At 32.2% G+C, this 15,264-nt stretch overlaps 2 protein-coding genes across 6 annotated transcripts; one reads left to right on the forward strand and one right to left on the reverse strand.

Annotated features, from left to right (window-relative positions):
- Positions 1–2,056: 2,056 nt before the first annotated feature.
- On the forward strand, positions 2,057–5,204 carry LOC131675183 (G protein alpha i subunit-like). 4 transcript variants are annotated; one of them, XM_058954073.1, is made up of 3 exons: positions 2,057–2,278; positions 2,364–2,461; positions 3,145–5,204. In XM_058954073.1, the coding sequence occupies exon 3, from the start codon at positions 3,171–3,173 to the stop codon at positions 4,239–4,241; it is 1,071 nt and encodes a 356-aa protein (XP_058810056.1). In that variant the 5' UTR covers positions 2,057–2,278; positions 2,364–2,461; positions 3,145–3,170; the 3' UTR covers positions 4,242–5,204. The 4 variants fall into 4 exon arrangements, with proteins under 4 accessions (XP_058810056.1, XP_058810058.1, XP_058810055.1 ...); XM_058954075.1 differs by having other exon boundaries at positions 3,153–5,204; XM_058954072.1 differs by having other exon boundaries at positions 2,379–2,461.
- Positions 5,205–5,648: 444 nt separating this feature from the next.
- On the reverse strand, positions 5,649–7,758 carry LOC131675144 (protein pygopus). 2 transcript variants are annotated; one of them, XM_058954007.1, is made up of 2 exons: positions 7,524–7,758; positions 5,649–7,103 (listed from the first exon to the last, which is right to left on the reverse strand). In XM_058954007.1, exon 2 carries the CDS (start codon positions 7,083–7,085, stop codon positions 5,748–5,750), a length of 1,338 nt encoding a protein of 445 aa, XP_058809990.1. In that variant the 5' UTR covers positions 7,086–7,103; positions 7,524–7,758; the 3' UTR covers positions 5,649–5,747. The 2 variants fall into 2 exon arrangements, with proteins under 2 accessions (XP_058809990.1, XP_058809989.1); XM_058954006.1 differs by having other exon boundaries at positions 7,335–7,758.
- Positions 7,759–15,264: the final 7,506 nt, after the last annotated feature.

The raw sequence follows: 15,264 nt of genomic DNA on the forward strand, positions 1-15,264 counted from the left end.
GATCGTTTTCAACGCTCTTCATAAGATCGTTCCTGGAATGACATATTTGGCACGTATGCAGACATTTTTCTCTAAGCAGAAACGTTTCTGAGACGATTTCTAAGGGAATGTCCACACAGAATCCCTCTTCCTTCCTGACCCTGGGGCCGTCCCCGTCCGAGATTTTATATGCACACGCCATCTTTATAACTTCGAACTCAGTGATAAATTTCACAATGAATGCGAGCTACGTATCTTAATATATGATTTATCTATGAACTTAAAATACCGATGCGAAAACAGCCCGACACAAATAACATTTTATTACAAAAAATGATCACATCTCACGTATGCCTAATTGTACTTCTCGAAAATATAATTATTTGTTATTGTACCATTATATTTCTCATAAAAAATAAAAAATATCGTTATCGATAATTCACCTCCTATTTATTCACATAAAAGACATAATTAAGCAAAAATAAATACACAGAAAAATTGTACCTTCTATAGTTTAAATTGTACCATCAGTACAATTCTATAAATTTGATTCTAAAAGAAATAATAGGACAATTACAAAGCTTTACACCTGCGCAAAGTGCATTTCCGGATGACATCCTTGTAAGTTGTAACAATTAGTGGTAATTTGTAATTGTCCTATTATTTCTTTTAGAAACAAATTTATAGAATTGTACTGATGGTACAATTTAGACTACAGAAGGTACAATTTTTCTGTGAATTTATTTTTGCTTAATTATGTCTTTTATGTGAATAAATAGGAGGTGAAGTATCGATAACGATATTTTTTATTTTTTATGAGAAATATAATGGTACAATAACAAATAATTATATTTTCGAGAAGTACAATTAGGCATACGTGAGATGTGATCATTTTTTGTAATAAAATGTTATATGTGTCGGGCTGTTTTCGCATCGGTATTTTAAGTTCATAGATAAATCATATATTAAGATACGTAGCTCGCATTCATTATGAAATTTATCACTGAGATCGAAGTTATATAGATGGCGTGTGCATATAAAATCTCGGACGGGGACAGCCCCAGGGTCAGGAAGGAAGAGGGATCCCATGTGGACACTCCCTAAGATTCTACTCTTCGTGCCAAAAGTTTCCAAAACTTGATTCAAAATCGTTTCTGCTACGATTAAATTAATTATTACTTGTATCGTAATGTACTAAAATATGGATTCTTCTCATTCACATTTTTTTTCAACAATGGACGAAAATATAATCTATATTTTATTAGATTTTATAATGAATCTAGACATTAGTGTTTAATTCGCAAGTATAACGTTATAAAATTATTAGTTGTTAAGAATCTATTTATATAAGAAGATTTTATATCAAACTTTTTGCAACATAACGTCGCGCTACCATCTCATGGCGTTATATGGCTTTATATTTTGTCAAAAAATCTACTGTACTACTAAAATTACAGTTTGATGCAGTTGCATGCATTTAGAAAATTCATTTGGAAACTATCTCTAGGTTTTCATTCGCAAACTTGTATCCAATTTCAGATTTAAAAAATATGCAGTTCTCGAGTCGGTCACATAGAGCATTAATAGTACATTACGATACAAGTGCAGGAAAGTAGATTTTTTTCTCGTGTGGCGTTTACGCCCGAGCGAAGCGAGAAACTTTTTCCCGAACATGTGCCGTACCGTATTTTTTTATACGACGTGTAGAAAGTGCGATTTCAACGCACGTTTACTGCCGAGTGTCCGGGTAAGACGCACTTTGCGCACGTAGTATATCGAAAAAATTAAAAATAAACTTTGATTCGGATTTTTTTTAATTTTATAGCATGATATCGTAAGAAATAATTAGGAATCTTTATTTTCATTATTCATGATAAAATACTAAACTAAAACCGAAATCTAAAGCTCCGCTCGAAAAAGATATGAAAAATATATATAATATGCATGTGCTATACGTCCGGTACATGCATATGTGTGTGTGTTTTGTCAGTGTAGAGACGTACTGGAGTTTTGACTCATTGACTGTAGAGTGTGAGTGTGAATGTAAGGAACTGATTCTATGGGAGCGCCCAGCAGAGCATCGATGTGATGCCGACGTAGCTTGAAAGTCAGGCGTGTGAATTTTTCCTTTTTTGTTCGGTTTATTTTAGCATTCATGACACTTAAATATTACTAGTTATTGGTTATAGAAGCTTTTAATATTTGGATTACTTTTTATATTCAGTGTACTACAAAAACATGTAATTTTTTGAAGATTGAATCACTGAAAATTAGAAATAACGCAATACACAACGACCTAGTACGTTTACTAATATTCCATTAAAATTGTTTTATATGTCAAAATTGGAAGATTGTTTTGTGTTTATATTTTTATAAAATTATAGTGTATTTCTTTGCAGCTATTGTCGAGCAATTGTAACTGTTGAAGATTTAAGTTTGTTCTTCAACGTAACCTCAATTTTGGGATTATTTATTTCCAAAGGTAAAATACACTATTTTTTTGGTGCATACCTGTTCTTTATTTAAAATTTTGTGTGTGATAATTTCAGTTGCTAAAAATGATGGAATTTCTGAGTATAGTTTGAATTATCACACATCACACAATCTTTCATTTGTGTTTCTTTAATTAGTTAGATTTATCAATGTATGCAATAAAAATTATGCATATATTACACTAATTTCAATGTAATAAAATTTGTATTTTTAAAGTATAGAAATATTACATTTTGTATAAGAATAATCTATGACTAATTAAAAATGATTTTGTTTTGATAAGATTTTCTCTTTCTATGCGAATCAGTGACTCATTAGAACAAATGTATTAATCATTTAAAAAGTATGTGAATGATTCTATACTTCACTCAAATATTGTAGTTAAATTTTTATTAATAGATTATAAATTTAAATGCATTGAATTTTCTTTGTATCTGAAAGGAAAGTAGACATTGTTCAAACAATACATTATTACTTATTCTTAAAGAGGTAGAAATAATATATATCTAAAGTTTTAGTCTCTGAAAAATCAAATTATTCAAATTAATTTTGGATAATCAGTTTCAGAATGATTAAAATTGTATATTCTGGTATAAGTCTACAATTTTTTATTTTACAAAATTTCCATTTAGTAATTCAAAAAATTATACTTTAAAAAATTAATCGAATTAGTATTTCAGATATTTGAAACTTTTACAATGGGTTGTGCTGCAAGTACAAATACAGATAAGGCAGCAGCAGAGAGATCTAAGAAGATAGATAAAGGTCTGCGTGCTGATGGGGAAAGAATTGCAAATGAAGTGAAATTACTATTACTTGGAGCAGGAGAATCCGGTAAATCAACCATTGTAAAGCAAATGAAGATAATACATGAAACTGGTTACAGTCAAGAAGAATGTAAACAATTTAGACCAGTTGTCTATAGCAATACTATTCAGAGTTTGATGACCATCATTCGAGCAATGGGACAATTGAAAATTGATTTTGCTGATCCTAATAAATTAAATGTTTCTCGACAATTCTTTACCATTGCTTCATCAATGGAAGAAGGAGAATTGAATCCTGAATTAGCCCAACTGATGAAAAGTTTGTGGCAAGATGCTGGTGTAAGACTTTGCCTCAATCGCAGCAGAGAATATCAATTAAATGATTCAGCAGCTTATTATTTGAATGCCTTAGATCGCATAACACTGCCTAATTATATCCCTACTCAACAAGATGTATTAAAAACGAGGATTAAGACAACTGGAATTGTAGAAACACGGTTTTCTTTTAAAGGTCTGCACTTCAAAATGTTTGATGTAGGTGGTCAACGTTCAGAAAGAAAAAAATGGATTCATTGTTTTGAAGATGTGACAGCTATTGTATTTTGTGTTGCTTTAAGCGAATATGATCTAGTTCTGGCTGAAGATGAAGAAATGAATCGTATGGTAGAGTCTATGAAATTATTTGATTCTATTTGTAACAGTAAATGGTTTGTCGATACATCAATCATACTATTTCTCAACAAGAAAGATCTATTCCAGGAAAAAATAAAGAAAAGTCCACTAACCATTTGTTTTCCAGAATATACAGGTCCTAATACTTTTGAAGCATGTGCTTCTTATATTCAAATGAAGTTTGAAAATCTCAATAAGCTTAAAGAACAAAAACAAATGTATTCACATCTAACTTGTGCAACTGATACTGATAACATTAAATTTGTTTTTGATGCTGTTACAGATGTTATAATTCAAAATAATCTTAGTAGCTGTGGCTTATTGAGTTAAATATTTCAACTAATACTATTTCACATGTAACAGAATACGTGCAATTTAAAAGAATGTCTCTTAAAGCATCAAATCATTTATTCAATTTACAATAATTAATGATAACAATATTTTATAATCACGTTTTTGATTTTGTGAAACGTTTTACTATGAATATTTGTTAATGAGTTTAAGCAATAACACATTGAAAAGTTCATTTTAATTTTTTAAATATTTATATACCATTTATTGGTTATTGATATGACATTTACAGATGTAGAACTTAAAACAGGAAAAGATGCAAGTTTTATAACAGTTTAACAAGTTTAACAGTTTCAAGTATTAACATTTATACTAGAACTAAACTAGTAAAAAATGTTCACAAACTTCCAAAAATTCGCATTTATACGCAATGCATGCCAAAAATTTTTAGAAGAGTGCCTTTGATAGTTCATTAAATTTATATTAATAATTAAACAAATGATAATTTAAAAATCAGTTTTTAATCACAAGTATTGTAAGCGCACATGACGGACCAAGTTGCTTTATACAACTAATTTTTTATCAAAAATCTAATGCAGTTAGGTAATAGTTTAATTAATTTTTTTTAATGCTTTATAAGACTTATAATATTATATAATATTAACTCTTTAACTGCCTTTAAATAAAATTCTTTCATTGATTATTCACTTTAATCAGAATAATCAGTCATTACAAATTTTATTTAAAGATTGAAATTAATATTAGTGTAATTTTTATAATTTACTTGCCATGAATTTTATAATCTAATGTATGTACGATAGGTGCAACTAGTTTTTAAAATCTATTTGAAAATCTATATCTTGTAAATAATGTAAACATTGGACAAAAAAATTTGTAACATTGAATTTTCGCAATCTGAAATTTACGAAACTTTATATTGATCAAAATGTATTTTCTACCTTAATGTATTATTTACTCCTATTAATAAAAGTAAAAACTAATTTTTTTTCCATATCTCACATGTGAATATTATTTTTTCTAATTTTAAATTTGTATGTTTACATTGACCATCTCAAAAATTTATATGATAATATAAATTAAAAAAATATTTATTTAAATCAAATTACATAATTTCATTGTATAGTGGATAATAATTTTTGTCAAAAGAAATAAATTTATGCCTGCCAAATAGTTGCTTATATTTCTTTCTTGTGTATTTTGATATAATAATTAACAAATTTTTAGCTTAGGATGTATATACGTATATACTAAACTTCTAATTGTTCTTTTCAATGACGGAAGCTATAAATTGAAAGATTAAAAATTTGAAAGTACTACAGGGGAAATGCTATGCTAAGTAAGTATAATACGTGTATGTAAGAAATATTTTATTAAATATTTATTAAATTTATTAAATTTTTTATTTTATTACTTATTAACAATTAATATGGAGTCAATTTTTTAAAAAATTATTTTAGATGTCGAAATATGTATACATGTTATATAAAGATATTGATAAAAACTTGAAAAGATAATAACAATACACTATGGCTTAAACTTAACCAATGATACATTTTTTGATGACATACACCTATCGCAAGCCCATTCAGCACAAACTTCACTCATTATTAACTCAAAAGCCACTTCAGTCAGTCCTGTACATCGTCTATGAAACCAAAAATTGCACCCTGATTCACAAAGAATAGCTTGGTCATTGGCATGTACTTCTTTATGGCAAACTCCACATGGCGAAATTGGTGGTGCATTGGGATTTTGATGATTGAACACCATTGGTTGATCTGGTGGATATACTTTACCAGTTGATTCTGGTATTGGTTTAGGTCCAAGGGATGGAGCTTGAAGGCGATGTTGAGGCAGTGCATTGCTGATGTTCATATCATGACTAGGAGATTTCCCACTTAAATTGTTAGGTACATTACCCATGGGGTTCCCTAAATGTCCCATTTGATTACGTTGATTCATATTAATATTTTGCATGTTATTGATCTGAGATCTGATCATGCTTATATTATTCAATTGATTGTTACCCAACATAGGATTAGGCACTGTTGGAGTGATTGCTGTCATAGGCATATTGTGTGGTCTGTTCATCCGTATATTGTTCAAATGATTTGGATGAGGCTGAGGTGCATTATGCGGAAGACCAGCATTTGCTGGATTGATTCCTGAAACGCTCATCGTACTACTAGCCATATGATTTGGACTCATATTATTTATAGGTGAGCCTATTGGGCCTCCCATTGGGCTACCTAAATTGTGATTCATTCCATTCATTGGACTATTCAGTGTTGGACCACTTATAGGTGAATTCATCATATGATTCATGCTCATATGATTATTCATAGGAGGCATGTTACCTTGTGGCATGTTTGAACGCATATTATTCATTGGATTCATACTATTAACAGGTGGCAGATTTGCATTAGGTATGTTGCCTATGTGACCCATATGATTGCCCATTCCAGGGTTATTCATCGAATTTACTCCACCCATGTGAGGCATCATAGGATTCATATTGCCACTTGACATAGGATTCATACCTCGTAATTGTGGATTTCCCATATGATGAGGATGATGAGGAAGCATTTGTTGTGGACCATTGTGCATACCAGTATTTAGACCAGCCGAAGGAGTATCGTCGAATGGATTACTAGCCACAACTGTATCACCAAAGCCTGATAATGGTGGGGGCACAAAATCTTGTATTGTCGGAGCACGTTGTGCTACTGATTGAGTATTATTTGCATTGGTACGTCTCTTCTTTTTTGGATTTACAGTGCTTGTTGTTGAAGGAGGAGGTGATGAACCAACGCCGATTCCAATACCTACACCCATACCTATACCTATTCCACCTAATTCCATTTTCCTTGAGCCTTTGTACTACATGTAACAGAAAAGAATATTTGTATTTTTAAAAATAATTTATTACTTAACTCGTTTTACTAAACTACCATAAATATCATTCTTTTATATCATACACTCGTATTTTTGAATAAATTATTTATAATCTATCTAAGAATTTAATTTTTGATATAAATACACGTTTTCACTACACATATAAACAATCACCAATTATCTAATACGAGTATCTAAGGTTAATAATGTACTTACATTAATTTCAAAAACTGCAATAACGAAAAAATGATTTATATGTCAAAAGAAATAAATCCATGACCGCCAAGCAGTTGCTTATTTTTCTCTCTCGTGTATTTTTAGTGAGCCTTCAAAGGAAAGCACGGTACAAGATAGACACGGCATAAGCAACGAAGATAGCGTCTATTGGCGTCCGCCATCGCTTACAGTCTCTTATGCTTGTCGTTACTGTCTTCGTCTTCGACACCGTGGTGTTCAAGAAGATTAGAGGAAAGATTGCCAAAAACTCCAAAGAGGGGGCTGAATCAAGTATGGAGACTGCGTATATTATGAACAAAAACGATCTGTATACGATAACTCGTTTCTACAGTCTCCATATGGTAACGTATGTACGTATCGTTGCTGGACAACCCGCCGGTAACTTAAATTTGCGAATGATCGCCGCAAGAAGCGCCACCGATGCTGAGCTGCAAGCTGCTGCACAATAAGTGGTGAAATATCCGTTCTTGTAGAGGGAGAGGTGAACGCTGAAGTGTCTGTTATTGCAGTACTATTTTTAGTCCGGAAGACAGGGGGGGGGCTGTCGTAGCCAATGAACGTCCATCGAATTTTACGAATATTTTATATGTATTTTGACCTCTGAATTGTGGCGCATCCGAGTCCTCAGGTACCCACAGCCATTAAAACGAAACGAAACGTATTTTGACCTTCTGGTTCCGAATTTCGAAAGTAGCCAATAGAAAATCCAGTCAGCGATTTATTATTAACAATGTATTTGTCTTAACATTTATAAGTTATAGCTTCGGTAAGCGAAGGGAATGATTCCTTGATTTACAATACAAAAATAGTTAACTAACTACAAGGAATAAACTGAATTCTGCAAATAGCTAATATTAATTAGTTCCGAAGATATTGCTAATTAATTAATAAAGAAAACGTGACGACGGTCAATGCAAACAGTTATAACTTTTATTCAAATTAACTTATAGAAATCGTTGTCCAATCAAATGATTCATTATATTTTATGAAAAAATCCATCGCTTTTTGGAATTTGGAAAAATTTCGATTGTAAAAATCAAACATATCGCTAACCTCCTTGTTCTCCCTGTTTTTCTTGGGCCGTTATTCGACGACGTACTTCTCGCGAGAGAAAATACAGCAAAAAATGTAGCCAGCTGCTCACAGCTTCCACGTCGCCTTGCAGAGCCTTGAAGTCCTTGTGAAAGGTAAAAAAGCTCTCGTTTTCTTCAAGGTTTTTCCACTAGCGTCACCCCACACTTAGCACCAAAATATGTCGTATCGTGAGACTCTTAGTGACGCGACCGGAGGAATCAGGGAAAAGGTTGAGGTAAAATCACTATAAACTCATAGCGGATATGGTAGACACTTTAATGTAAGCTTCTCGCTTGTAGTTCGAAACTAGACTGACTCGTCTAAGGGAACGCAGCCCTTATATACCCGTTTGAGGGTGCCTATGAGGAGTAAGCGACGCAGACGCTTTCTACAATTAGAGGTGATGCTTTCACTTTCTAAAAATGAATTATAGGCCCTTGGAATATAAATCAGGATTAGAAAATGGAATTAGGAGTAAAATGTGAAATTAGGATCAGAAATGAAATTAGGGGTAGAAAGTAAAATTAGGATAGGAACTTGGGTAGTTCCTATTAGTGACGCATCGCCATTAGGATTCCTCATCAGCGGGGCTTTTGACACCTCCCCCATCAGAAAAGTTTGCGACTCTCTGGGTGGTAAACTTGCTGAATCGTTGGCGTCAACTGTTAAGGGGAGTAGTAGACCGTGTTGGGGTAGACCGGAGCGCTTGGTTGTATTATCGGTGAAATATAATTTATAAAGACATCAGTGCATGGCCAACAAAGCCATTTACAAAAATTTACAATTCGATCGAAGATTTGCAAATGATCTGAGTTAATGTCTGGACGAAGAAGCCAAATGACTGCGAGACCGTAATTAAGGAAGCATTCAAGACAGTAAAATCAGGTAAAGACCGGGTAGCCCACATAGTATAATTAGCAGAGAACAGAGGAGTCAAAAGGTTCATCATGATTTCCGCAGGTATTCTTGGTTAGACGCGCCGTGCCATATCTCCTCAACCTAATGGCCGCAAGGCGACAGTTACTTTGTATAGCCCTAGACGTCTTTTCGTTTGATTTATTTCACTTTTCTCCAACCATTCGAATAAAATTATATTTTTTTTTCTATGTTAATTGTATCATAGGCATGTGATTTTTCGAAATGGCAAATTATTATTATAAAATAAAATTTGAAAATTCTTGTAGAATCAAAGTTTTTTTCAAAAATTATTAACCTTTATTTCAAAGAATTTAAAAAAGAAAAAAATAAATAATTGTGAAAAATTTTAAAATCAAAGATTGGTGAAAAGGAGAGTGGCTTATCAGCTCAAAACACCCCTTCTGCATGTAAATCAGTACTCTTTTAAACATCCGAACTTTGTAACAAAATCCATATTGAGATAATAAATTTGATCTTGGAAAAAGGCTTCGGAGATGAATTCTATATTTTATTTTTGTGGAAATATACGGAATGTACTAGAATTAACTAGAGCATATCAGTAATATTAAAGGGTAATAAAAACTCTTTCAGTTCATCATATGAGTGCATTTGTAATGTGCATGCGCATGAGAAAAATTAAGGCTTCGAAGTTGAAAAGGACTTTTTCCTCGCTATACATAATTTTTTATTTATACGTAAAAAATATATGTGAAGCGTCAAAAACCATTAAACATATATAGATTCCAATCGATAGTTTTCGACCTGAACTTTTCATGATTTCATCAAAATTGGAGTTAGTATTGACTGTAGTTGATTTTTCCTGCTTAATTTTTTTCCAAATCAGAAGACACTTGACTCCAACCTGAGCATCAGACTTCTGGAGTGAGAGAGACAGCCAGGCGCATCCGGCGTATTGTGTATGGTGGTTAAGTCTAGGTGCCTCTCGAGATCACTGGTGAAGAGTAAAAGTTGATCACCCTCTCCGACTGCTTCTTGAAGATCCACAAAATGAATGGTCGTCCAAACTTCATGGTAAAGTCTTGCCTTGAACAACTCCTCTCTCAATATGGGCGTGTCCACGGGGATGAGCGTATAGGGCTCGTCAAGGCCCCATGCGAAGCTGACCCTTAAGAGTAGGAGTACCACCAGCATTGAATGAAACAAAATATTATTCCACAAAAGGCTTTGTGTCGTTAATGTGCCTTTTATGTTCGATATTCTTGACCTTATATGTTAGCGTGTGTGTGTCGGCATTTAGTTGTATAATTATACGTATAAGGTCCTGCCCATAGATTGGACACGGGTGTCGTCTTTAAACTTCTCACTAGGATTTTATCTCCGATGTTATACAGCGGCGTTGGCCCCTTTTTTCTTCTCGATACTTCTTGTCATATTGCGCTTTACTCTTGAGCAAGTTTGCCCTTATTTCTTTGAGTTTATCGAGATGATTACGTTGAAACTCGTCCACGTATCTGGTTGCGTCTTGGGGCTTTAGTTGAAGAGTAGGAAGATGTGTTTCCAAATGCGTCTTTCTAAAATACATGGCCTCCATTGGCGCATATCCAGTTCCTCTATTCGGCAGGTTGTTGAATATAAACTGGATTTTCTTTAAATGCCGATCCCAGGTGTAGACGTGGTCTTCAACTAATATCTTGATTTGATCCTTTATTGTTGCGTGGGCCCTCTCTAACGACCTATTCGACTGGGGGTGACCAGCAACTATGACTAGGTTTTATCTTGAGGTGCTTTTTAAAGACTTTCATCACTTCTGACTGCAAACCCTGAGCGTTAACCATTATTATTTCCTGTGGGGCTCCATATAAATAGACGTAATGGTTAAGCAGGGCGTTGGCAGTTTCCTGGCCAGAGACTGTCTTTACCGGTATTAGCATCAAAAATTTGGTAAGCTGGTCTTGGATTATGAGTATTGTACATCGGTTGCCATTTATTGAAGCTGGTAGAGGCTCGACGTGATCGATCGCAATCCTTTCTCCTAAACATCTTGGTGGTTGTATTTTTTACATTTAAAGTTGAAACCTTTAGAGAAAAATCCATCGGAAAAAGTAGTAGATAAATGAATTACTTTTAAAATGAGATGTTGCCCTGCTGGAAAAATATCCAAGACTTTTCTCCGAGAATTTTACGAAAAACTATCGAATATTCCATGATTTTTTTTAAATTCCTATGAATAATTATAAATGTATATGGTTTTTTTCAAAAATTGATGAATGGTTAATAAACTATTTAAATACAATAAACTATGTAAATCAATGAAAAAGTGTCCGATTTAAGACATTTATGTATTTTTCCATAGTTTATCAATGACAATCCTTGAACATTAATATAAATTATTAGTTTTTAAGATTTATTACAAATTTAAATAAAAAATGTTCGGAAACTTATTGCATATTGATAATTTATAGATATTTTACAAGTTTTATACTTTCATTTTTTATAAAAATAATAAAAATCATAATAATTCATACTTCGTAGTAAATTGGAATTCCAAGCTATGCTAAAAATTGATTGATTGATTGATTTGTAGACTAACATTAATAAAACAGTTGATTTTCCTCGAGATTTTCATTAATAATCGTATTCAGTTTTTTCGTTGCAAAAAGTAATAAAATTTTATGTTTTTATAGTTAAAAGGCCTGACCAAATATAGAAATTCTATTATTTTATAATAAATAAATAATAATATTTATTTAATAAAACCTTTTGTTTATGTAAATACATAATATTTAGTTTGTTTAACAAGTGGTATGAATGTTATAAGTACGTATACTTAGTTATTACTCTATTTTAATATTAATTTTCATGCAAATAAATATTTTTGCAATCGCGATGACGAATGAATTTGTGGATGATTTCTAAAATGCAACAACATTTTATCGCAATAATATTTATATACATTATAAATATAAAAATTTTTTTTTGAGTTGTAGAATATTTCAAGAGAAAATGAAAATCAATGAAACAACTCGATAATTAAACAGAAGAATATCAATCTCCCAAGCATCCTCGAGGAATATGTACTGTATGTAATTTTTGCAATTTATAGACGCAAACATACACGTCCTTTTTATATCAATAGATGTACAGTATCTCAATTGTGTTTTCAAAAACGATGGATCACTACATCTTTTGTTGTGATCAATTGTTATATCATCATTCTGCATGAAATTTGAATAAATTTTTATTTTTCTGTACAGAATTAATATAATTTTTTCATTTCCCTCGTTGATACTTAGAATTTTATCGATATATCCAAAACATCCATTCTTATTTTCAAAATAACAATCACTAGTTTTTGTGCATTTCGAGTATTTAGATGATATGTATCTTATATTTTTATGGATCATTTTATTAAAAATTGAAAACCTATGCCTTTTTACATTTTTTAAATATTTCTTTTCTTCGTCATTCAATTTACCGCTCTTTTCTGAGCCAATCAGCGTACATTTATCTATTGTTTCGCTAAATTTTAATCTATTACAGCCAATTTTTTAACTGAATTCTAATGTTTCTGGATGCGCTGGATATTTTGAAACGACGTTTTCAACAAATTGTTGAAACAAAAATTTGTTTAAAAGTTTGTTTACAAGTAAACTTTCTCTTTTTGTCCGCTCGAATCGGCTGTCCGCTGCCGCTCTGTCCGCTTTCCGCTCCCATATAAGAGCACTCTTTCACAGTTTCGTGGTCGGTCAGTGAAATAAGTGGCACGTCGTGATATGTCCTTTTCATTTCCCCTTCGGACGCTATTTAAATGTACTGAGTTCGATGTTTTGCACTCTACGGCAAAATTAATTACTGCGTGTCGTGTGTCTTCCTGGCCGCTTACTGAAAAAAGCATTTTTAGACATATTTTTCTGCAAAATAATAATTGGTCTGGAGAGGCTTCTATTTTCACCTGCCTGGATCTCCCATTACCTACTTCGTTAATCTCTCTGTTTACTGAAGACTGTTAAAGTGTTAAAGTCTATTATTGAAAGAGAGAGAGAGAAAAGAATACTAACAGCGGTAGTGGAACGTTTGATGACCTTGTTGGACTATTTCTTTTCGCAAGTGAGGTCAAGTGTTTATTTAATCGGTGAAAATTAGTTTACCTCTCTAAAAGTTGAGTTGGATGGTTTGACATATAGATATTCATAGTATAGGTATTTATCGATTTGAACGTAACCTCAGCATCGTATTTTTATTTGAATTTATTATTTGTTTTCGGTATAGTCCCATAATGGGTCCACTAAAACGATAAAACTAAATGGGCGGCATCTGGTTAACGCAGGAAGTAGAACACATCTAATTAGTGCTTTTAAAAGACTAAAAAAGAAAAAGAATTGAGTGACGTAGTTTTTTTTTGTTTAAATATATCAGTCTAGCTTAAATAACGTATCGTCGCTAAAAAGAATTTTGAATTAAATAAAAGAATTTTAAGAACCATTTGATAAAAAATATTGATTGTTCTCTCTAGTATCTTCTCAGCTTATTTGGATTGATTCAAATTACTTGTAATTTTGTAATTTGAATAAGTCTTCGATACATTTTAGGACTGATCAAGACGTTTAAACGTTAGAAAATTTTTTTATCATTTACTCGATGATATATGTATACGTGGTATTTATTTGCTTACGATAAAATGGGTAGAACATTTTTTGAGCTACTTATTAGTAGTATATTCAAGCGGGTTGTGTCGAAAGTTCTCTCACAATTTTTTTGACGCTGGAAAATAAAAAAGCTGACTTCGGTTTTGACTGAATCGAAAACGAAATGTTATTCAAAATTAATTAAGTGTAAGTAGTTGAAAAAAAACAAGGCTAGAGAAAGCAGCAAAATATGTCATGAAAGCTTATTACTGTCTTTATTCATGGAATACGTTTAAGGTAAGGTGTGGCTGCAATGATATTGAACTTGGGTAGCTACAATGATAAAGAAACAAAGTATTTTATTCTGGATTTCGTGAATTTTCCAAGCGAAAAACATAAGAAATCTGAGATTTTTCCGGTGAAAAGTGTACTTAATCCAACCCTGTATGTTCCTATTTTCAGGAGGGAAGCCTATTTAATTTTTAATGTTAATTAAAAATCAATTAAAATAATGATTTGCACGTCAATATGAGAAAATGTAAATTTGTTCAAGAACGCATAGATTTTTTGAGTCATATCATCGAATATAACAAGATTTTTAAATCTTCAAAAAAGATTAGAGCTATCACACACGTGTCTTGACTTACATCAATTGATGGAGTGAGAACAATTGTAGGTATGGCAACTTACTATGCAAGTTTTATTCCTATTTTTTCGATATTAACAACTCTACTACGCCAACTCTTGAAAATACACACATGATTCAAATGGACAAAGCATTGTGAAAAATATTTTCAACCTTTGAAGAACGAGATTATAAACGATCGAGTATTAATATGTTATAATCCGGAGTTACCATTACAATTACCATGACTAATCGCAGGGTTTTGTCACACGTGTTTGATGGTAAAGAGCATCCGATTGCATTTGCGTCTCGAGCTTTAACTTCAGCAGAACAGAATTACTCTGAACTTGATAAAGACTCTCTTGCAATCGTATATTCAGTGGATTACTTTGATCAATACTTATTTGGCAGAACTTTCAAATTGATCATTGACAATCACCTTTGACGCGAATTTTTCATGAACACGCAAATATTCCACGAATGACTTCAGCAAGACTTCAGTGCTATGTAGTATTTCTATCGATCGGGATTCGACTATGAAGTTAGTTTAAAAAAAAAGGAATCATCAATGCAAATGCGGATTGTTTATCGAGAGTACTAATTTCTAGTAATCTACTCACAGATGGAGCAATTGACGGAGAAGTTCATTTGTTATGCCAAGAGTCAGTTTTAACTAGTTTAACGCTGAGCATAACATTTGAATCAA

Source organism: Phymastichus coffea, unplaced genomic scaffold (assembly GCF_024137745.1).
Source record: "Phymastichus coffea isolate CEN01 unplaced genomic scaffold, Cenicafe_Pcof_1.1 PCOF00016, whole genome shotgun sequence".
Classification (NCBI taxonomy): Eukaryota; Metazoa; Arthropoda; class Insecta; order Hymenoptera; family Eulophidae; genus Phymastichus; species Phymastichus coffea.